The sequence below is a fragment of the Labeo rohita genome, chromosome 20 (assembly GCF_022985175.1).
Source record: "Labeo rohita strain BAU-BD-2019 chromosome 20, IGBB_LRoh.1.0, whole genome shotgun sequence".
In the NCBI taxonomy this organism is placed as follows: Eukaryota; Metazoa; Chordata; class Actinopteri; order Cypriniformes; family Cyprinidae; genus Labeo; species Labeo rohita.
The window spans coordinates 26,912,950-26,938,233 of NC_066888.1; the positions used below are offsets into that span (position 1 = coordinate 26,912,950).

Sequence of the window (25,284 nt, forward strand, 5' to 3'; positions counted from 1 at the left end):
TATTTGAGCTTTTTTCCCCATTGTTTGAGTTCTATTTTGAGATAAAAACATCTCGTAGTTTTCTTCCTTATAAGGAGCTCTGTTCGCTAGTCAGAGAAGCTCTAAGAGCTCGAAGAGGACATGAGGAATGGAAAGGGCACGATGAAGGCATCCGATTTCAGCAGACTCCAGCAAATGAGGAACTGTTTTTGGTGGAGTTTGGATGGCCAGCACTTAACCAAAACCATGTTGTGTCTAAAAAGTCTTTAAAATGCACTCTAGATGCCTAAGTTCAAGGGTTATGTTGATTAAAAAAAAATCATGTATGTGTTTCCACCAGATTTCAGCTTCATCAGAGCCACTTTTTAAAAGGTTTTGGTACAAATTTCATGGTGCCTGTCATTAATTTAAACGTTAAAGAACAGTTAAAATTATAAGGAATATGTTATATGGTGCATGTATTTAGCAAAATGCTCCTCTCTAGGGTTCATTTTTCTAGCTGACTAATGAGTTTATGCTCACCGAATGTTTTTCTGAGATAAACGTGACGTTATTGTTTACAAGCTGTTATACTGACGTCTTTCCATGGTTGAAACACTGATTGATTTAACACACCTTCGGATGTTTATTCATATTTATTTTGTGCTGAAACTGATATTGAAGCGAAGGATAGTCAGTTCAACCACAGTTTGTGTTGCTGCTTCTTTTCCTGAGAAAAATTTATTAACTTTTTCCTTTCTGTTTTTTTTAATGTTTTTTTTTTATATTTAAAATATAAAATAAATTTTATCAATTATATATAATAATGTTTGGTGATTTATTAAAACAGATTATATATACATATGTATATTATATATATATATATATATATATATATATATATATATATGTTTTTTTCACATACTTATTTTTTTACACATTTTTTTGTTGGTCAGATTTTACATTGCAAGGCAAATGAAGGTCTAAATTCGATATATTAAAAAAAAATCATTTTCAAAAATTTATTTAATTTATATATTAATTAATTTTGTTTACTATAATCCTATTTACATTAGTATGGACAAGAACTAATTTTGTATGTATTGTAAAAATTTATAAAATTAACTTCATCTTTTTTAATCATTTTTTAAAGTTTTTTTGTTGTCGTTGTAATTTAACTTTTTTCATGGTTTCATGTTTCGCTTACTGTAACATGACAAAAATTGTGCATATTTTATATAAATTACATATAATGTCTGGTGATATAATAAAATTGATTTTTAAAATATATTTGACATTTACATACTTTATATGAAATTATAAAATAAATGTTACAAATGATTAATTAAATTAATAATAATAAAAAATAATGCTACATTAATAATAATAATTTATGCAATCATATATTATTAAGAATTGAACATGAATTTGCAGAATAGCAACAAATGTTGCTGCAAATACGTTGCTTTTGAACTGAGGCGCTAACGATTACAGTGGTCTGTCACTCGACATTAAACAATGCCAAAATGGCATTTATTTGAATACTGTAAAAACACTGAGAAGATTTGATATCTGAGACTTTTTTGTATCAAAAGTAATAAAGCACAAGTGTATTGCGGTTTATTGGATGTGAGGTACACTGTAATGTTCCGTTCGCTAGCTGAAAACAGGCTAGGCTAATCGATTCTTGAGATTTAAGAATCGACTCATAGTTTCTCAGATCTTTTTGCTTTTTGAACGTACATTAGTTAGCATGTTAGTTGTTCTCACTATCATAATCCCAATGCAGAAGGACATCGTGTGTGCCGTTTGGCTCGGTAGACGTGCTGTTCTTTTTGGACAAGCTCATTAAAATGGAGGAGGTCAGTCCTCTCTGGTGACCTTGTCCACCGTACCTCATTTACAGAGTGTTTATGGCGTATAAATGCCCGGTTGCCATGTGCATGCATACACATTGTCCGTTCGCCTGTGCCATGCCCTCTGGCTAGTGCTGGAAAGTTTGCTTGTTAGGTGCAATACATCCATGTGTCACCTCATCGTTCAGCTTAGCACACTCTCTTCCCGGATCCAACAGCTGTCACTAGAACACACAAACAGAGGTGCCTTTGGGTTATGACAAAGTGTGTGTGAATACAGTGACCCCCAAAAGGTATTCAGACACTCAAGTGATACTTGAAATGTCTAAATGTCATTTCATTACACACAAGTGGCATCTGTAAACAAATGCTGTGTGAGATTTTCTGAGAATTAACTTTCTAAATTGCTATTTAATTGCATGTACTTTTAACCAGTCGGGGCCACAGTTATTTTAAGTGGATGTATGAAGTAATTTCTCCTCAAGTTCGCCTGCATGTTGAATTAGCCAAACAGGTTTTGTGGTTTTCATTTTAAACAATGTGTTTTTTTTGTTGTTGTTTTTTTTTTCAAAAAAATGTTTTCTTTCAGACTAAAATCACTTGGTTTGGTATTTTTTTACTAAATCAAATCTCCAATATATCAACACAATTACATTTTTACACGCTTAAGTGATTAATTTTTTATATTTATTATTATTATTATTATTATTATTATTATTTTGAAGAATAAATAGAAAAAAAATACTCAAGTAAAACTGAATAACAAATTTGACAGAAAACCTGAAATAGTATTTTCTTGTAAAATGTACACCAATAATTAATTAACCGCATTGAAAAATCATTTTTACATTGTTTATTTGCTGTTTTATTATTTGAAATGTTAAACAAACCTTTTTTTATAAATATTTAGCTTAAAAAGTGTGCTTGTGCAGTGTTTCTTTTTTAAATAATTATTTTATTATGTTATAATAACTTTGTTGCCAAATTTTATGCAGTGACATTTCAAGTGTAAATGTAAGTGTAAAAATTTTGCTCAGAAAATACCCTTTCAAATAAATATTGCTTGGTTTGATATTTAGATGCCTAAAAAGCGTGCTTCTGCTTTTTTTCTTGCAAATAAATAGCACTTTGTTTAATATTTTGTAATATTTTTATTTTATCTAATGCCAAGACATTTTTAAGCATGTCTTAAGTGTTTAAATTAATGCTGTCAAATCGATTAATCGTGATTAATCGCATCCAAAATAAACGTTTTTTGAAATTTCTTAAATATACACATTGTATTTGTGTGTATTATATATGTACATATAAATATACACAGTACACACACGTATATTATGTAAACACAAACTTTTATTTTGGATGCGATTAATCGTGATTAATAGATTGGATGGCACTAATCTAAACTATTTTTTGGGACACGGTATATTCAGTTTTATACAATTGCACTGTTTTTACGTAGTGAGTATTAATATATACATATATACACATTACACGCACATTATGTAAACAAACTTTTATTTTGGGTGCGATTACTGGTTTTATGTAGTGAGTATTCTAGATTTAGAATAGCTTTAAGCAAGCACTTCAAGATAGCACCTACCTGTGCTTAATATCAACAGGTGATTCTTATATAACACACTGCTGAGCTCCCCACTGCATTACAAATGGCAACAGCACTTCCTTTATTGGCAATTCTGAGTACCGCCACCTCGAAAGGAGCCAGCGTGTCTCCCTTGTGTTGTCCCAGAATGCCAAGAGGTTGATGGACGGCTGTCTGGAGGGCCTTAGAGAGAGCGCAGTGGCAGGGCGTGATAGAGTTCAGGGAATTGGCACCAGATTAGCTGTGCAATGTGACAGAGTGAAACTGTTCAAGTGCTGTAGCCGAAAGGCATCAGACCTTTCCTGTGCTCTTTCCCGCATTTGAGAGAGTGGATCTGACTTTTATATTCTTCACCAAGGGCGTCCGTCCTCTGTGGAAGAATCACTCTTTTTTAATGACTACCAGCTACGAGTCTTTTTTAGATATTTTAGCTTTTGCATCTTTTTTTCCGTGTCTGTTAGCTTTAAGAAAAATAATATCCTACTCCTAATCACTGTAATTATATAATTAATATGTATCTGATTTACATTTATGTTAAATTCACTAAGAATACATATTTAATACATTATGTATTTAGTGGAATGAACCAATATTACATATTTAATTGCTCATTTCTGCCTGTTTTTATATTTAGATTATTTTTGCCACATCTAGTGCTTACTTAAAGTAATAATTTATGTTTGTTGCCTTGCATTTTGAACTATTGATTTGGTTTTTGTATTTTATTTAATATTTATATTAATATTTTTAAATATTTTTAACAATATATAATATAGCTTGTTTTTTTAATATAATATTTTTACACAAAATTGTTGGAATAATTGTAAGAAGTATTAGAATACCAACTATAAATATAGCTGCAAGTAGCAATTAAGGAGCCAAGCACAAGAGAGGTAAAATGAAGAGCCAAGGAGCTGTCTTTAATTACTCAGTAAGACGAGGGTTCTCAAAGTCCCCATGTAATCAAAATTTAAGTGTTTTGTTTTTTAGTATGAATATGTTAGCCTTGAAGGTTATCTGTGAGCTTATGTGCTCTGAAACAATGACAAAATTTGCATTTAGAAGATATAAGCATTCGAAACATACTGTCTCCAGCTTCCACCAATATGGATCAACAATTTTGATGACATCACCCTGCACTTCAGTTTCACATAAAACTTTCTGTCTGCTCAAATGCTCCTGTCCTCTACACTATAAATAGATGCTGAAGCTGAATAGCACGTACTGCACAATATGGGGGATAGGGAAGGATTCAGACAGTGTAAATATGCTTTCTTTTAGGGTGATTGTAAACCAACTTTATGATTTTTGTTCAGACTATTCAGAAATTATTACAAAAATGTCCCCTTTTTATATCTTTTGACCAGTAGGTGGCGCTGTGTCATGTGCCCTCAGGTCATGCTTGGTATAAAACATACCAAGTTTGGTCCAAATCCGCTAAAGCGTTACAAAGATATAGCCTCATGTCCATTTTTGCGCAAATTTCGTCATGTTCATTAATGTGTGTTGTGAAAGCGGTTTGGTATATCTTGGTAACTTTGCCAGCATTGTGTAAAGATGATCTGAGCCAATTTTGGTGAAAATTGGACAAACCTCAGATCATGACTGGTATAAAACGTACTAAGTTTAATCCAAATTCGTTAAGCACTGTGAATATATATATATATATATATATATATATATATATATATAGCATCATGTCCATTTTTGCGTGAATTTCACCTAATTTTGTTAATGTGCTTTACGCAAAATATGTTCTGAGCCAGTTTTGGTGAAAATTGAACAAACCACAGTACATGCCTGGTGTAAAATGTACCAAGTTTAGTCCAAATATGCTAAACCGTTGCGAAGATATAGCCTTGTGTCCATTTTTGCACAAATTTCATCAAATTCATTAATGTGCTTTATGAAAAGAGTTTCGTATGTCAAAAAGCTTTTGATAACTTTTTGCCAGCAGAGTCTGAAGATGATCTAAGCCAGTTTTGGTTGAAATCTGACAAACCTCAGGTCACGCCTGGTATAAAACGTACCAAGTTTAGTCCAAATTCACTAAAGCGTTGCAAAGATGTAGCCTCATGTCCATTTTTGTGCGAATTTCGTCAAATACATTAATGCGCTTTACGAAAAAGACGATCTGAGCCAGTTTTGGTCAAAATTGGACAAACCTCAGGTCATGTCTTGCATAAAATGCCTCATGTCCATTTTTGTGCAAATTTCATCAAATTCGTTAATGCTCTTTACATAAAAGACTATCTGAGCGAGTTTTTCTGTCAAAAGCGGACAAACCTCAGGTCATGTCTGGCATAAAATGTCTAAGTTTAGTACAAATCCGTTGAAGCGTTGCGAATATATAGCCTCATGTTAATTTTTGCGTGAATTTCATCAAATTCATTAATGCACTACACGAAAACGTTTTTTTGGTAAAGGGCTTTTGGTAACTTTTTGCCAGCCGATTTTGATGAAAATCTAACAAACCATTTAGGTCCATAAGTTTGAAAAAGTTGATTTATTTTTTTATTTATTTATTTTTTTCACCAAATTCAAAATTGTGAAAAATCTTGAAATGTACAAATTAAGATTTTGGTTTGCGTTCGACTTGGTATGAGCCAAGTAATCAGAGGAAAAAAGTATTTTGCTTCTAGATCTTACGGTTAAAAAAGTTATGAGCAGAAACATGAGTGCAAATTTGGCCTGTTGGTGGTGCTAGAGAGCTTGAGATAGAGACCCCAAATTTGATATGATTAATACTGAGTGTGGCCTCAATCTGTGTGCCAAATTTCACAACTTACATCTTGGGCTGCCATAGACTTCTAGAGTGGAAGAAGAAAACTAACAAATACCTGATTGTAGATTCCAGTCTCAACCATAACATCAACATAATTATCAGCTTATTGGTATTGAAGTTTCAGTATATATGCAACTCCTCTGGAAAACTCGTTCCCTGCACTATGTCCTGCCCAAACGTCCTGTTTCAATAGGAAATGCATTTTTGCTTAAGTAATTTATTGGGGTGTTTAATGCGGATTTTCTTCATGGAGTTATTGCGGTAGTAGTTAATAATAGAATCTGCAGAGGAGGTTTCTCCATTCTCAAACGAAGACCTATTCAAAGCTGTTGACTCGAGGGGAACGAGGACCAAAGGGAGTATAAAATTAAAGACGCAGCATTTTGCATTTTGTGGCCTCAGTCTACTGTAATGAATGAGGTTCCTTCCTCAAGCAGCTGTTTTTGTCTTAGACTATTTAAATGGCCGCGTGGAGGGAGACAAACAGTGCTGTCACGAGTTTTGAGGAGCAGGTGGAAGAACAAGTTTAGACAAACTCCTGACTCATAGAGCTTTTAGTTTATATAACAGCATAAAATTTGGTAAACACAGACGTTTATTCCCAGTAGGTGCCCACTTACCAAGAGAACAGGCGCTATAGTGTTTTTGGGCTGTCAGTGGGACTTATCAGCTGTGATGCAAGTTTTGTAGCTTGTTTAGTTATTGGTAAGTAGGCCTATTATTTGTCGTAAAAACAATGACACATTTTGATGTCATATAACAGCCTGCGTTTATGACAGATTTGTGAATGCCTAGGGTATCTTATGTAAGTGTAAAGGTCCTGGTCTTGATAGGAATGGCGTGGTGCTTCTGGCATGTGGTGACAACACCCTCCGAAGAGACAAGCTGGTGGGGAATGACAGCTATGTCCTGGTCTACATGCTCTCGGCTCTTTAACGTAAAGCCTGCTGGTCAGATGCATGGGCTGCTGGGCTGCTGATTTTCATTTGGCTGAATGGTTGACCAACTTCCACCTGCCACAGTTGCTTTAAGGAAGCCAATTAATGTTATTAAACAAAATGAGATCATTAATGTCTAAGGAGTTCTTGTAACCCTCAGATGGTCTGTTAGACTGATCAGACTGCTTTCATGTTTGTGTTAAAGGATTATTTAATTCAAATAATGAACATTTTGTCATTTATTCAACAAAGTAAGATAGATTAATTATGTGCTGGTATGTTTTTTTATGAATATTTTGCTTAAAAAAATATTTCTTTTTGGTAAATATCACTGGGTTTGATACTTTGTTGCCAAATCCATTCCAGTGACATTCATACATTTTTAATTATAGCTTAAATGTCTACACAACATGAACAATTTGTCTGTTGTTTTATCATTTGAACCTTAAAAGAAAGTTTTAAGAAATGTTGCCTTATAAGTGTGCTAGTGCTGTCTTTAAAACACGTCATTTTTTTTTTTAATATCATGTGGAAAAAAAAAAAATTGGGACTTTCAAGCTTAAGAAAGTATGCAAACGCATAATGAAAGAAGTTTATTTAACTTGTGCGCTATATTACACATTTTTTGAAGCCGGTTGATAGATATGTGTGATTAACATATTGAATTTAAGTCTTTTTGACTAAAAACCTTGTCATTCACCTTAGATCTCCTCTTATGAACATTTATTGGACTGTCCAGCTGAGTATATTATTATATCACACATAAAATATTATTATTGATATTTTTATTTTATATGTATATGTATTTTAAAATATTTTCTGAAAAATATTTAAATTATTTTTTTATGACAGGTATATTATTATATTAAACACATTATTATTAATAATATTTAAAAATATGTATTTCAAAATATTTTTCAAAAAATATTTTTCTTAGTTTTTCAGTTTATTTCACATTTATTATTATAAACATAAAATATTATTATTCATACTTGTTTAGTTTAAAATATATTTTAAAATATCTTCTATAAATATTTTAATTACTTTTTAAATGTATTATGACATGTATATTATATTAAACACATAAAATATTATTAATGTTTATTTATTTTAAAATATGTAGTTTAAATATTTAAAAAAAAATAATGACAAGTATATTTTTATATTAAACAAGTTATTATTAATGATATTTGTATTTTATAATAGTTTTTGAAAATATTTTAATTATTTTTTCATTTTATTATGACAAGTATATTATTATATTAAAAATGAATTATTATTATTATTATTATTTGTTTTTATTTTAAAATGTTTTTTAAGATTTTTTTTTTTTAAATATTTGAATTAATTAATGTTTTCAGTTTATTATTACAGGTGTATTATTATGAGAAACCTGCAAATCCTGAATATAGATCTGATTATAGTATATCAATAATGTAGCCACTAAATATATATGTTTGTAATATTTCATATATTATATTATAAAACTATATTAAATATATTGAAAATATATTTTTATATTATTATATGTTTTGTATTGAAATGAAATGAAATGAATTGAAATTTACCCTAGATCTCCTCCTATGAGTATTTATGGGAGATTTAACTGACCAATTAATGGCTGAATCGTTCGTTTGTGATAAATCTTTTTAATGAATCATTTGACTGATTCACAAGACCACTTACTTCAAATCGGTGGTTCTTAACCTTTTTGATTTCAGGACTATATTCAAGTAATAAAAATAAGAAACTCAAAATATGACATCAGTTCAGTGTTTTTAGTGTTTGCTAGGATTTGAACCCATGACCTTGATGTTGGTGGCGTTATGTTCTGCTGTTTGAGCTACAGGAAAGTTTATTCATCTGGAAAGTTGTCAGGGCCCTTAAACTTAAATTTCCGTCTGTTATTTACATAAATGTCCTCGTACTTTTCTGACTTTTTATGGTACTTTTGCATCCTTTTATGCAGAAAGAAAGACAGTCATTCTGTTTTTGATTTTTGTGTGAGCTAATCCTTTAAGAGCAAATAGAACGAACCGCCTACTCAACTTCTCCCCATCCAGTCTCTGTCATCTGCTTCCCAGCCTGTGTTTGTTGTCATTGCTGCCAACCACCCAACTGGTGATGGACTCCTTCTGCAGAGCTCCCGTGTGTAAGTGGTTGGTACTTGGAGAGCACATACTGTGGAGATTTGAGCCAGCTCGTTGTGTTTACCACACACTGACTGTTAAAAATATCCCCAACTATGTGAAGAGTTGAGGGAGGCCTGGCAATGAAAGCGGCACCTGCTTCTTATCACCACGCAGTTTGCTGCTGGGACGAAAACCTCTCCAGAGGCAAATAAAGGCATGTTTGCAGGCTCGAGTGCGCCACTTATATGCACTGCTTTTATAGGGTTGGCATTTGTGAGCTTGGCGGCTGGTCAAGTCTGCAGAGTCAGGTCAGGGAAACAATACGCACTATTTTAAAGAGTTAAGAGATGTACATAAGGTTTATATATATATGATAACTAGATGTGTAACTGGCATCTTTGGTCGCTCCCGCGCAACCCTGTCGGTTGAACACATAGCGCGTTGGTTGTGGAAAAAATGTACCATATCCTATTCAGTGTCCAGTGCGAAACGAACAAGACCCGTAAGAGTTGGTTTGATTGCGAATAGTTGCTCAGTAAGAAAAGAATCAGTAACTATGAACCTTATAATTAAAGTAAGTAAATTATTTAATTTAAATAAATTATAAATTATTTAATTAATTAGAAAATATTACATAAAATAACATTTAAAATAAACATAATTTGGAAAAAAAAACCCTTATTTGAAAGTGGATTTTTTAAAAATAATTATTCATTCTAATTTTTAATAAAGTAAATAATTTATATTAATTGTAAATTATTTAACTTGAAAATAGTAAATAAAATTGTATTTTATACTGTATAATAAATGATTTAATTAATTTAAAAATATTACATAAAATAATGTTTTAAATGGTTTTTTTTTTAAATACATACAAGACTTTACATTTTCTAACCTCATTTAAATGTATGGATTTTTTTTAAATTAATTCATTAGTTAAAAAATATTAATTGTAATTTTATTAATTAATTAAAAAGTATACATTGAGGCACCTTATGATTAAAGTAAATAAGTATTAATTAAATTAAAAAATATTAATTGTATATTTTATTTTAGAATTAGTTTTAATTAGTTCTAGAACTAATTCATTTATTTTTACATTTATTATTTTGTGTATAATTTCTTATATTAAATACATTAAATTACTGTTATATAACAACGTATAAAAATATCTAAATATATTATAATATATTACAAAATTATGTTAATCAAATTATATTATATATATTTAATTTTTTTTAAAGAAAGATTTAGAAAGATCTGAAAATTGAGCAGTTTCACATTAAAGAGGTGACATATCTAACCCCAATCTCATATATATATATATATATATGAGATAATGTATCATAACAATAATGAAAGTCTCAACAGACTCCCTTGTGCTGTAATGTGTTATAGAGTCAGGAGTTCATGTCTGGTGTATATTTAGTGCAAACCCTGGGATGTGACATCATCAGTGAGCTGTTCAGTGATTCTTTCAGCACTCTGATAGCAGCTCAGTGGGCCATTTGCAATGCTTCCTTAATGATCTTTATGTTAAAGAGCCAGGATCTGTCACCCCTCACTCAAACCTGCACTGCTGGTGATTGTGTACATACTAACTTTATTTAGGGACACTGTTATGTCCACCATTATGAGGGCAAAAAATAGTAATAATAATGGATAGATATATTTTATTACATGTATTTGTCATTCAGATCACCTACTTTCAGAGAGTCACGCATCTCCTTGGAAAAACCATGCATGTTAAGTTATAAACAAATGCATAATTAGATTCAGTAGCGCAAAGACTTGCTGTCATCCTCGAGGTGAGAAAAGACCTTTACAAACCCCCTGGAGTTCTTCACCGTAATGCTGCGTGGCTTTGGTGGCAGTTTGTTGCTGATGGTGATTATGATGACAGAGTATGCTAATTACAGTGTGCTTACCATAAGTACACGCTAGCCTGACCCCGCGTGTTCAGCAGATGAGGAGTTCTAATGCTGTAATTATTGTTTCGCGCAGATGCTGGGTGGAACGTCTCTCCCTGTCAATACCCTGGTAAAGATTAAGGAGGGACTCCTGAGGCAGAGGGAACTGGAGATTGACCGGTGAGTAAACAAAGACGCTTTGAGAGTGCTCTTGAAGTTGTATGCAAAAAATGAGACCATTCTCAGGTTATTGGGTCAAATATATAATGAAATGAATGGCTAAATTGGGCCAGAATGCTCCACAACCACTCAGTTCAAAGATAAAAAATCTTATAATTCAGATAATATAATATTAATGAATTAAAAATTGAAGGTTCTTCATGTGGCAAATATGAAATAAAAAAATCAACAATATATATTTATATATATATATATATATATATATATATATAGATAGATAGATAGATAGATAGATATAGATTTATATATAGATTTACCTATTGATTAGGTATATTATGTTTGATATATATGATTATAAATGGATTTTAAATTAATAGATTTTATATTTGCCACATAAACTTCAATTCTTAATTCACTAATATGTAAATATTAAATTATATTTTATTATAGTCTTTTTTATTTATATTCATTAATATGTGTATATGTGTGTATATATATATATATATATATATATATACACACACATATATATATATATATACATACACACATATATATATATATATATGTTTTAACCTCAAATTCATGTCATTAATATGTACATATTATATTTTATTATAATCTATAAAAAAAAAAAAAATATATATATATATATATATATATATATATATATAATATTTTAAAATAATAACATTTTAATATAATTATAAATAGGTTTTAAATTAATATACATTTTACATTAATGTATTTAATATATTATATAAATAAAATAGATCATTTACATTATTAATTACTGAAATATTACATTTATTATGTTTATATATTTAATGTTATTATTAATTGAATTTAAATTATACATTTTAAATGAATGGATTTCATATATTATATAAATAAAATATAATTTAGATAATTAAATACAGAAATATTTAATTACATTTATTATATTTATATATGTAATATTAATTGATTTTAAATTAATACACATTTTAAATGAATGGATTTCATATATTATCTAAATAAAATATATAATTTACATAAATACAGAAATATTCTATTACAGTTATTATATTTATATATTTAATATTATTATTAGTTGATTTTAAATTAATAGATTTTACTTGCCACATGAACCTTCAATTCTTAATTCATTAATATGTAGTTTTATTATATTACATTGTATTGTTATATTCTGTTACATTATATATGATTGTGAATAAATAATAAAGTAATTATATAATTTTATATGTACATTATAAATGAATAGGTATTAAATAATAATAATAATAATAATAGATATATAGATATATATATAATTGACATGTTTTCATTGTATATATAAAATTATATATAAGTATATACATAAATATTTTTTCCCATCAGATAACATGCTTCCAGGCAATAATATGCCTCCTTAAAAAACAAAGACTTTTAGAGTGCTCAGAATTTTTCCAAAGATCATTTTGATCATTTTTCAAGTTGTGGGCTCAAATATTTATAAAGATGGGGTCAAAAGATGTCCGTCTGATGCATGTATACATAGTCTAACAATTTAAAAAAATCACTCACCCTAGACAAAAAATGCTGTGCCACTGCTTCTACGCATAATTTCCTGTCATCTCTCAACTGTCTGTGTCCAAACAAGGCCTATCCTGACCTCCCGTGTATACAAAGTAATGGATTCATCCATTTTTGTCTGTATGTTCGTCATTAGCTCCTGTTTCTGAGGATGTGACAGATGCTTCATTAATAGCGTTTCATTAATTTAACACGACGTCGGCTGTGTTCAGGACTGTGACCCTGTAGTGATTGCTGTGACCTTGAGCGGCTGTAATTATAGTATCATGCCGTCACCCGTAGTGTTGCTTTGCTTTTAGGTGAGATCTGACAGACGGGGAAGTGCCGCAGATGCCACAGAGCAGACGGACACTGTTGAGTCTGCGGTGTCTGTGTTCAGACGCAAACGTACCGCGTTTTCCTGCCAAGAATTACACATGAGGAAAAGCCTGAGAATGCGTTTAGCTAGCTATCAGTCTGGTTTTGCTCAGGGCATCTGCATCACGTGACAGATTAGATGTCTGTTTAGATATCGCGTATTTACGTGTTTGTTTGCTTTATCAAAGGTGCTGTAAGCAATGTTTGGGAACTTCAGCCAGATTTAATCACACCCCCTCTTTTTCCCAAAACCCTGCCGTACAAAAATAACGCTGAAGTCAGTAGAGAGGAACAAAATGGCAAAAACAATCGAAGCAAAAAAAAAAAGCAGGGATTTTTAACCATAACACATAAACACAGATACATATTTTTGTGTGTAAAGATTTATACTGTGTGAGAAATATAGTTGATATTATAAAGACAACAAAATAATTCACTTTTTATGTTGCCATTGTACTAACGGCAAAATAATGTATTCAATTTCAAATAGTATTTTAAATTTTAATTTAAGTATCATCTTTTTATTTGTTACTGTTACTTTAAAAAAATGGGGAAAAATATTATTATATGTATATATTACACTTTTCAGAAATTTCTTATACTTATTTCCTAAATTAAATTTTTTATACCATATGAAAAATATAGTTGATATTATAAATTGTGATATTTTAATTAAAACTAATAATGTATTAATATAATATTTATTTTTATTTAAATGTGAAGTGTATTTATTATTGTTACTTAACAAAATTGTAACAATTTTATTATATATATATAATGTATGTGTTACACTTTTCAGAAATTTTCTCTGAAACAATATCACATTCATGAATTACTGTTTTTATATGTATTATTATATTTTTATACTTATGTCTTATACTTATGTTATACTTTATACCATATGAGAAGTATAGTTGATATTATGAATTGTGATATATTAATAAGTTAATTCATTTTAATGTAAATTGTATTTGTTATTTAAATTTAAATGTTAATTTAAATGTAAGTTTAAATAATTTGTTTGTAAAATTGTAAAAATTCTATTATTATTATTATTATTATTATTATTATTATTTATTTATTTATTTATTTTAAAAAAAATTCAAATTGCATTGTTCTTATATTATTATTATTTTATTATTATTATTATTATTGTGTATTAATCATTTTGTATTTTATTTTATAATAGTTTTATATTTGTTATTAAATTTTTTTTATATTTATAATGTTTTATTTATTGTTGCTGTAAAAAAATATTCTTTTATTTGTTATTTTTATTTTTATTATTAATCTTTAAACATTTATTATATTTTATTTTATAATTTATATTATAAATGTTTTTGGGTTTCTTTATTGTTTTATTTATATATATATATATATATATATATATCTATGATATAATAATCATAGATATGATATGATATAATATAATATAATAATCTGTATATCATATTATTCATTTTTGCAACCCCTCATCCAAAAAAATCAGGTACCACAAGATAGCTCTGATCTTGCTTGTTTGTTCTAGTAATGTTTAACCACACAGCCTCTCTTATTTTGCTCAAAGGCAGAAAATGTCCAAACCAAGTGCAACAAGCCGACTTTAATGTGTCATTACAAGTGTAAAAACATTTCTTACCAAAGTAGTTGTGCCTGCCACATCACAGCGACTGCCTCCAGCTAACATATCCTTCTTTCTCAAAAGGAATTTTTCAGCATGCTTGTTTTTAAAACAGCTTTTCCACAAGGAACCCCGAAGAAGTGCAACAGACTGTGAATGCCAATAAAATCAAAGTGAATATTGAATGTCTTACTGATTTGTGATTTCTAGGCAAAAGCAGCAAATCCTCCAGCTTCACGCAAGGATCAGGGAAAACGAGTTAAGGGCACAGCAAGTCCTCCAAAACCAGAGGGGGCGCTACGATGACTCGTATCTGCTCAAAGCTAAGGTGTGTCTCCTTATAATGAATCAAATATCATAGAAAGCTTCAATAATGGCAGTAAAAAGATTGCTTACCTACCGCTGATGCTTCTTTCCACTATTTTAGGACTCTCCGTATGACAGTCCGGTATCCAGCCAGAGTCCGAAATCCCAGCTGCCGGAGCGCGTGAGCCCACTGTGCTGTGAGAACGGAGAGCTGGGCCGAAAATTAGCCGCGGCAGAGCTGGAGGTCATCCACCTCAGCGAATTTCTCAAACAAAACACACAGAAATACACTGAGGATATCAAGAAACTGGAGGAAAAGGTGAGAATTTTTAATTCAAGACATGTGCATGAGTATCGTAGGTCCGAGGTTATCCGGTTTTGAATAAATGCATGGATTATTTTGGATTTGTATGCACAGAACAACTTCTTACGAAAACATACAGCTAATTCACAACACGTGTGCACGCACATGAATGTGTTCTTAACCTCTTTCTGATGTTAATGAGTTTGGAGTTTTGTAAATGAGCGACCACATGCCTGAAGATCGTTATTTGCATAAAATACGCCCAAACCATCAAAACAGATGATAGACCTATTATTAGCCAGCAGTGCATTATTCTATGTGAGAAATATAGTATGATTATTATAAAGACAGCCACTGTGCTAAAACCAAATGAAGTGTCTGTTTGTTTAGTAGTTATTGATTTATTTTATTTTATTTTCTTTTTCATTTTTAAATATACGTAGTTGTTTCTTAAAGTTAAAAACTACAAATAAAACAATTACAATTAATCTCAATATTTCAGATTGAAATGTCAAGTTCATGGAATATTAATAATATTTGACAATATTTGACAATTTAAATATTTATACTTTTCAGAAATGTTCCCAGAAATAAGAGTACATTCATTCATTCATATATTATTATTATTATTATTATTATTATTATTATTTTTATTATTTTATTATTATATTTTTCTCAGACATTTTTTTTCAAAAATAACATTTTTTTTCAAAAATAAATACATTATCATTTTCAGAATAAATAAATACAATAATAAATAAATAATTATATATATATATATATATATGTGTGTGTGTGTGTGTGTAAATAATATTATAATAATATTCATTACAGCATTTAATTTTATTATACATTTTAATTTTAGGTTTTATGTAATGAATATTTATCAGAAAAATTATTTACCAGAATTCATTTACCGTAAAAATAGAAATATTCAACACAGTATTTCTAAATTATTTTAATTTATTAAAATGATAATTCATTTTTCATAAAATTATTTAGATTTTGATTATTAAAATGTAATGAAACCATTAAAGTGGAATCCAGAAAATAAATAGAAAACAATTTGCCAAAAATAAAACTGAATTTGACCAAAAAAAAAAAAAAAAAGTATTTTATAGCTCCTTAAAAATTCATTTTTGTCAGACTTTTAATAAATTGCTGTTAATTTGTGTAAACTTCATGATTTCAGTTAATTAGACATGATTTTTTTTATTGATATTTTTTAAGTTAACCATTAAAACAGAATCTAGAAAAATTAAAACTGAAATAAATCCAAGAAAATTAAAATGTAAAAAACAGAATTTGGGGGGAAAAAAATAAAACACATTTTATAGGGCCTTAAAATATAATTTATGTCAAACTCCTTATAAATTGCTGTTAAATTTCAGAATTTCAATTAATTAGACATGCTTGTTGATTGATATTTTTTTATTTAACCATTAAAAAAAGTTAAAAATTGAAAATTAAACAGAATCCAGGAAAAGGTGATTACAAACTGATTTCATAGGGGCGTCATAATGTGATTATGTGATTTTGGCGTATATGTGGTTTCAGTTGTTTAAACATTTTCTGTGGAATAAGTTTTGGTAGGAAATTTGAATCATGATTTGTTTGTGAAAACTTTCATGCAGATTTCACACAAATTCATATGTAATGCAATTGGTAAACGAGTAACGAGATACTTTGTGCTTCCGTTCAGATGAAAACACGTGACCGCTACATCAGCAGTCTGAAGAAGAAATGCCAGCGGGAACAGGAGCAGAATCAAGAGAAGCAGCAGCGCATTGAGACGCTGGAGAAGTACCTGGCAGACCTGCCCTCGCTGGACGAGGTCCAGACACAGGCTCAGCAGGTATGGACCATCCTCTAGCGTTATTTTGAAGTCCTAAACTGCAAAACTAGCCGTGTGTTAGCCTGATTATCATTCCAGCGCCCTTAAATGCCACTTTTTCCTAGTTTATCATCATCCTTTTCAACCTTAAATCTGATTGTCAGCCCCCAAAATCAAAAGTGATGGTTGAGTTAATCAGGGCATAATTAACATCTCCTTTCAATGCTAAACCAGCACAGCACAGTCCCCACGGCGTTCTGCTAACAGATCAGCGCAAACAGCTGCTGATGTGTCAGACGCTCTTCATTATGGTTGGGAATATTCTTAATTGTGGGTTATTAAATCATTGTTTTGTACAGTTTACTAGTATGTGCAACTGTAGGAGGATTAATATTATCTGACAGTCAACAACAAATGTTTGGGTCATGTTTTTCTTAGCTTCGTAATGCTTTGGTGCAGTTTGAGGAATTTGTCACTTTGAGCCAGACCCAGATGACATGTATTTTCCTGTATTTTCTATACTGAAATTGGATTAAGTGCAACAGTTTACTAATAAAATCATTTTACTCATTTATATTTTAGCCTACCTTTTCAATACAAATATCAGAAAACCCTAAAACAATGTGTAAGAGTTGTTTTTAAAGAACTGAATTTATTGTACATTTATTAATTTAATTATTAATTTTTATTACATTTTTATTTTATTTTATTTAAAAAATGGAAGTATAGGAATTATGTAGTGACCAAAAATGGCTAAACAAACTAAAACTAACAGTTATTTTGTATTTTATTTTATCTTATTTATTTTGTTTTATTTTATTTATTTTTTTTTTTTTATTTATTTATTTATTTATTTATTTTTTTTTTTTTTTTTTTTTTTTTACAAAATGTAGTGTGGTTTATAGTAAAAACAAGAATTGGATAAGCGAAATAAATTTCGAATGGACTAATATTTAAACTTAAAACTACCCGCCAAATGTAAAACATTTGTAAACACATTTTATTATTTTGTACCTTTTAGAGAAATAGTGAAGTTATCAAAACTAATTATATATATATATATGTGTGTATATATATATATATATATATATATATTATTTATTTTTATTTGTTTGTTTATTACTTTTATTTGTTTACTTTTTAATTATATTTTTTTTTTACAAAATTTATTATGGTTTATGCTAAAAACAAGAAGTGGCTGAGCAAAATAAACACACACATAAAATAACTTATTTCCAAAATACTAATATTTTATCTTAAAACTACCCACCAAATGTAAAACATTTGTAAAAACACTTTAATGTTGTATCAGTATTATATCAGTATCTTGTACCTTTTAGAGAAATAGTGAAGTTATCAAAATGTAAAAAAAAAAAAATTAATTTTATTTAATTGTGTTGTTTTTATTTTATTTATTTTATATTTTATTTTACTTTATATTTTATAATTGATTTCGTTTTTTTTTTTTAATATATATTTTTCCTAGTTCATTGTCATATAGTTTTGTCTTGCTGTAAGCATAAATCTAACAAAACTTAAGAAAGAAAAAAAAGGAAAGAAAAAAAATGACACATGGAAGGATGGAAATTATGTAGTGACCATAAATGGTTGAACAAATCAAAACTAACATTTTATTTTATTTTACTTAATTATTTTAAAAATATTTTTTCCTAGCTCATTGTCATATAGTTTTTTTTCTAACAAAGTCTAACAAAATTTAATAAGGTTTATGCTGAAACATAAAAGAACTACTTGTCAGTTGAACAAGTAAAATTAACACAGAAAATAAAATATACCAAATACTAATTTACTAATATTTTAATAATTCGCTTGTTTCTGAAAACATCATCTCAACTAAATTTTTCTTGACTTTTCTACATATTTCAACATCAATTAGAGCAATTTTCTAGAAAGGCAGAATAAAAATCAACATTACAAAATGGCGTTTATATACATGCCTAAAATGTTTGTGGTGCATTACTGTACTCATCTCTATGTCGTGGCGTATCAGTTGCAGGAAGTGCAGGGCAAGAAGCAGGCTTTGGAGGACACCGTCGCCCAGCTGGAGAAAACCCTGGAGGAAAACCGAGCTCTGCTGCAGGAGAAAGACGCCCTCATCGAGACCCAGTCCAAGCGGGAGAAAGAGCTCGTGGCTGCTGTTCAAAGGTACAGCACTTACACACTCACTCTACCGAGACCAGCTCACAGCCAGAAGCATTGCTTTTGATTTGCTCCCTTTCTGAAAGCCACTTTTTATATTTAAAGTGCTCTGTCCTTGTTAAGTGAGCTGAAGATCAAAGTGCGGTGCGCTCTTATTAAAAACATAGAAAACCTGCCGTAAACACGGGAATGAAATCAGGCCAATCATCCGCTCGGACTGAAAAAATAATGGAAGGCCACAGCGGCTTTGATATAAATAATGAGGATCTGAATGATGAAACTTCTTTTTGCAGCCTACAAGAGAAAGTGGAGAAGTGCTTGGAGGATGGGGTACGGCTGCCCATGCTGGACCTGAAGCAGCTGGAAAGGGAAAACACTCGCCTGCTCGAACAACAGAGCCAGAACAGCCTGGTACTCATCTCCCATGATGCACCTAATGACGCTTAAAAATACATTACTGTAATCATGTGCTGCTTTTCTTTCCAGATGTCTCTGCCTCGGGTGTCTTATAGTATATTATAATCAGTAAATTTAATGGTAGAAATTTTTTCACTAAAGACGGAACATTTCACAGAACATACACTACACTAAAAGTTTAGATTTTAATAATTAGGGTTTTTTATATTTATAATGCTCACCAAAATATAATATAACAGTGATATTGTGAAATATTACGATTTAAAATTGTGTAGGAATAAAAAGACACACGGCCAGATGTTTGGAAACACCTAGTCGTTCTGTATTATTAAATATATCCTATATATCTAAATATATCCGAAGTTATGAAATAACACAAATGGAAGTAATTGAAGATTTTTAAATAAATTGAAAAAACAAACAAACATTATTTTTTCATTTTATTGAAGTTATAGTCCAAACCAGTGTCCAAGTTCTTCCCACACTGCTGAAATAACACTTCAGACACATTAGTTTTTTATTATTTATTTAAAAAATATTAATTTTATTGTATTTTATGTTTTAGTATGAAGTGAAAGTTACCAAAAATTGAAATAAATCAGTGTAAGTGACCAAAAATTGATGAATAAATCTAAACTAATCTAAATATTTTATTTTATTTTGTTGTATTTTGGATACTAGTATGAAATAGCACAATGCAAATAACCAAATGACCAAATATTTTTTTATTTTATTTTATTTTATTTTATTTTATTTTGTAGTATGAAATAACCCAAATGGAAGTAACCAAAAATTTAAATGAATCAGTGGAAGTGACCAAAATTGTATTTTATATTGTTTTATATTATGAAATAACACAAATTGAAGTAACCATAGTTGAAACTAATCAATGGAAGTGACCAAAATGTTATTTTATTTTATTTTATGAAATAACACAAATGGAAGTAACCAAAATTGAAATAATAAATCAAAATATTTTATTTTATCATTTTATTTTGTAGTACGAAATAACAAAAAGTAACCAACAATTTTAATAAATCAATGAAAGTGATAATTTTATTTTATTTTATTTTATTTTATTTTATGAAATAACACAAATGGAAGTAACCATAATTGAATCAATGGAAGTGACCAAAATTTTATTTTATTTTATTTTGTGAATGGAAGTGACAAAAATAAAATCAAAATATTTTATTTTATTATATTATTTTATTTTGTGAAATAAAATAACACAAATGGCAGTAACCAAAAATTTAAATGAATTGATAAAAGTAATACATTTATTTTATTTTATTTTATTTTATTTTATTTTATTTTATTTTATTTTAAATACCACAAATTGAAGTAACCATAATTAAAACGAATCAATGGAAGTTACCAAAATTTTATTTTATTTTATTTTATGAAATACCACAATTGGAAGTAACCAAAAACTGAAATAATAAATCAAAAATAAAATCAAAATATTTTATTATATTATTTCATTTTGTAGTATGAAATAACACAAATGGAAATAACCAAAATTTGAAGTGAATCGATGAAAGTGATAACATTTTTATTTTATTTTATTTTATTTTATGAAATAACACAAATTGAAGTAACCATAATTGAAACGAATCAATGGAAGTGACCAAAAATTGCTGAATAAATCAGAACTAATCAAAACTAAAATCAAAACATTTGTATTTTATTTTATTTTATTTTGGATACTAGTTGGCTGCTTTTCCTTCTTTGCGCATTTAAATTACACAATTAAAACGTACATTTTGTGCACACATACATATATATATATATATATGTACAATTTATGTTTGCCTACAAGACTAATTTTTAAACATTTCATGAAAAATGAAAACATTTTTGAGATCAACTGGAATTGTTTCCAGACTTTTGGCTAATAATGTATATACATCCAAAAATGCTGTCTAGGTAGAAAGTTTTAAGACAAAAGACACCTAAACCAAAGCCGTGTGAAATTGATTAACTTGTGATTTCTTTTGTTTCAGCTGATTGACAATCAGAAGCAGCAGATTGACAAACTCACTCCAGAGATGTCGGTAAGATGTCATTTTCTGCCCTTTGCTATGGAAGCTTTAGGATAAACATTGTGATTCGCTCATTGGCTCTTATTCTTGGATGCGTGCTGATGATTATGTTGAATGATGTAATCAGAGAAGGCTTGCTTAAGACGCACATGCGCTAACCACCGTCTTCTCTCCTCCTCGCAGGCCCTGGAAAAGAAGTTGCAGAGGGAGAGGGGAATCACGCAGGAGCTCCGCAAACAGCTCTTGGAACGCGAGGAAGAACTTGAAACCCTCTCCAAAACTCTTCAGCAGGTACGGCTCTCCAAACCGCCCCCAAAGGGACTCTAAAGCTAAGTCTTTTTCCTCCTAAACCATACAGATGAGCCTGCTAGCGGAAGTTAGAAGCTTGATTGAAGGCTCATTTTTGTGCCCTGCTTTTTCATGGCGGTCGAGTCATGAATAACCCAACCGGCCCTCGGTGCGTTATTAGAATTCAGGACGTCATTTTTCACCGCGCCGTCTCAAGGTGAGCGAGAGCAGAGAGTCTGACAGAGCCGCAGTCATGCGTGATACAGCCGCCCTGATCCACACAGAGACAATGCAGGAGCCCAGCACTGAGGCCGTACATCATAGCGCTGCCACAGAGACACCACATTATTAGCAAGCATGCTCTTGCTCGACTTCTCATGCGAGACCCATGGAGCATTGTAAGGTTTAATTACCAAGTATAAAAAGATCCTGTGTAAAGTATGACTGCGGTGAACAGCGGTTTGGTTCCCTCATAATTCAGTCACAACTGCTTTTAAAACACAGATTCGGGAACCTTAAACGAGAAGTGTTTCATTTCCAAGCAGCTGTTACAGTATTAAAGCAAGCAAATCTATGTTAACAGATGGGTTTTTTCCCCCCTTTTTTTATTTTTAGTATTTTAAGTATTTTTAAAGTCTTGTGTCTTATTCTCACCAAGCCTGCATTTATTTAAAAAATGCAAAAAAAAAAAAAAAAAAAAAAAAAAAAAAAAAACAGTAATTTTGTGAAATATTTAAAAAAAAAATTAAAATAGCTGTTTTCTATTTTAATGCACTGTTTCTATTATTTTATCTATTAAAATTCTGTTCTATTCTATCATGTTAATTTCTATTTTAATTACATTTTAACATATTCAAAAAAAATCTTAATATCATCAAGATTTAAAACAGCTGTGTTGCTTAATATCTTTGACTAAATATGATTTTTGTTATTTTTCAAAATTAAAATCAAAAGTTTATTTTGTTTTGTTTTATTTTATTTTATTTTGTTATCAAGGTTACAGTCCAAACTGTCTAAATTCTTCCCACACTGCAGCATAAAATGCTGAAATAACACTTCAAGATTTTTATTTTATTTTTATTTTTTTATTTACTATTATTATTTATTATTTTTAAGATATTAAAATTCTGTGCATCCCTAGTCACTTAATGTTTAAAATCATTATGTTTAGTGTTATTAATATTAAAATTTAATTTTATATTTCACTTCTCACTTCTATTCTCACCCCAAACACTCCTAAATGTGATTTCAGATGTAGCTTGTTATTTATTAATTTATTTAATACATTATTTGTTTTATGTGTTTATTTTTATTAGATTTTTGTATGCAGTTAGTATCACTTTATTGTGAATTATAATTAATAGGCCTTTACCGTGTGCACAAGTTTTATGAGCCCTAGCAGAATATTAGTTTCATAGCTGCATCTACTAAATGTCACATAACTACATTCTAGCTGTGTAAAATGACTTTCAAAGCTGATTGATGCTGTCCACTATTATTTCACAATGTAAAATAACATCTGCATCTTCTATAAAGTCCGTGTTTTATTATTTCTAATGTACAACGCACAAAACGGTTCTCTTTTGGCTAGATGTGAATGAATTAGCAAGCGTTCTCCCCTGATGTGCAGATTTTATCCCGCCGTCCCTAATAGATGACGGCACACTTTGTCTTCGGCTCTTGCTTTAGTCCCGCTGTGTAAGTGCTGGTAATTCCACCTCTCACTGTTTAATGTGTTGGACCACTTTCACAAACAGCTGCTTATGAATTTGTAGGGCTTGTTTGAATACGCTCTAATAAGTGGCAATGACTTGCGCTGAAAATCTGTATCAGGACGCACACAATCGGTAAGCTTAGTCATCATCGTTACAGTCCAAACTCTGAAAGTTCTTCCCGCACGGCAGCGTAAAATGCTGAAATTACACTTCAGGCACATTCTTTGTTTCCGTAATAGCATTTGAAGGTGAAAATAACCATTCTCTCAAACCTCCAGTGGCAAACGCGACAAGCCGGGTCTTCATTGTACCTCTATAATTTAAAATTAAACTCTGAATGTTCCCTTGAAAGCCTCTGTCCTGATTCACCCTGCTGTGTGTGTAACGTGTTTTTCTTTCTGTATTTTTATCTCCACAGAACCAAAGACGGCCAGACGAGGAGACGCTGAATGTGACCTCCGGGTCCTGTCTGAAGGAGGCCGGACCCCTGTTGAAGGAGATGTCCCTGTGTCTGCTGGATCTGAAGGGCCTGTGCAGTGTGCTCACACAGAGAGCTCAAGGCAAAGAGCCCAACCTGGCCCTGCTGCTTGGCATCAAATGTAAGTACTTACTCAGAACATATTAAACTCTAGCCTTAGCAGCATACTATCTTTTTACTGGGGATGAACTGAAATTTTGACTGCCAAAAATTCAGCTGAAAATGGCATTTTTGGTTTTTGGCTAAAAAAGAAAAACAGACAAAAATATGAGCAGAAATGACATAATAAATGGATAAAAGCTTTGTAGGACTATACATTATTTGGATGATTAAACCAAAAAATAATAAATCAGTTAAATTTGATTCTGTTGCTTAGAACTGAAAAGAAAAATAATATATTGATATTTAATATGACTATATTTTATTGGCTTGAATTTTTAAAATTCTGTGTAATTAAAATTATTGAGTTGAATTAAAAAGTCTTATTTAATAGAATAATAAATAATTCAAAAGTCTTCAGCCAAGTGCATCCCAAATTTTTTGATTTTATCCTTGTTCCTTACTTTTTACAGTAGTCTTTAATATTTTGTTTATTTGCATTATTAGTAATCTTGTTTCTTTAAATTTGATATTAGGATATTACAATTTTGTGCATCTCTAGTCACTAAAAATGTATATAATAGATTAGTATTTTTAATTATTGTTATTAAATGTAATTTCATATTTTAGTTCTCATTCATATTTAAATGTATTTTTAATTAAAAATCAATTGTTAACTCAGTAAAATCCGTCGTTTTAAAATTATACATCACAGTATTGTAT

General features: G+C 29.9%; 1 protein-coding gene across 1 annotated transcript in view; it reads left to right on the forward strand.

Moving 5' to 3' along the window:
* The window catches only part of cep85l (centrosomal protein 85, like), a 77,069-nt gene that overhangs the window by 47,871 nt on the left and 3,914 nt on the right, over window positions 1-25,284 (forward strand). The window contains 9 exon segments of the mRNA XM_051138132.1: window positions 11,277-11,362; window positions 15,126-15,243; window positions 15,343-15,540; window positions 17,228-17,380; window positions 19,371-19,525; window positions 19,813-19,930; window positions 21,943-21,993; window positions 22,165-22,272; window positions 24,403-24,583. Of these exon segments, the coding sequence (XP_050994089.1) occupies window positions 11,277-11,362; window positions 15,126-15,243; window positions 15,343-15,540; window positions 17,228-17,380; window positions 19,371-19,525; window positions 19,813-19,930; window positions 21,943-21,993; window positions 22,165-22,272; window positions 24,403-24,583 (1,168 nt within the window).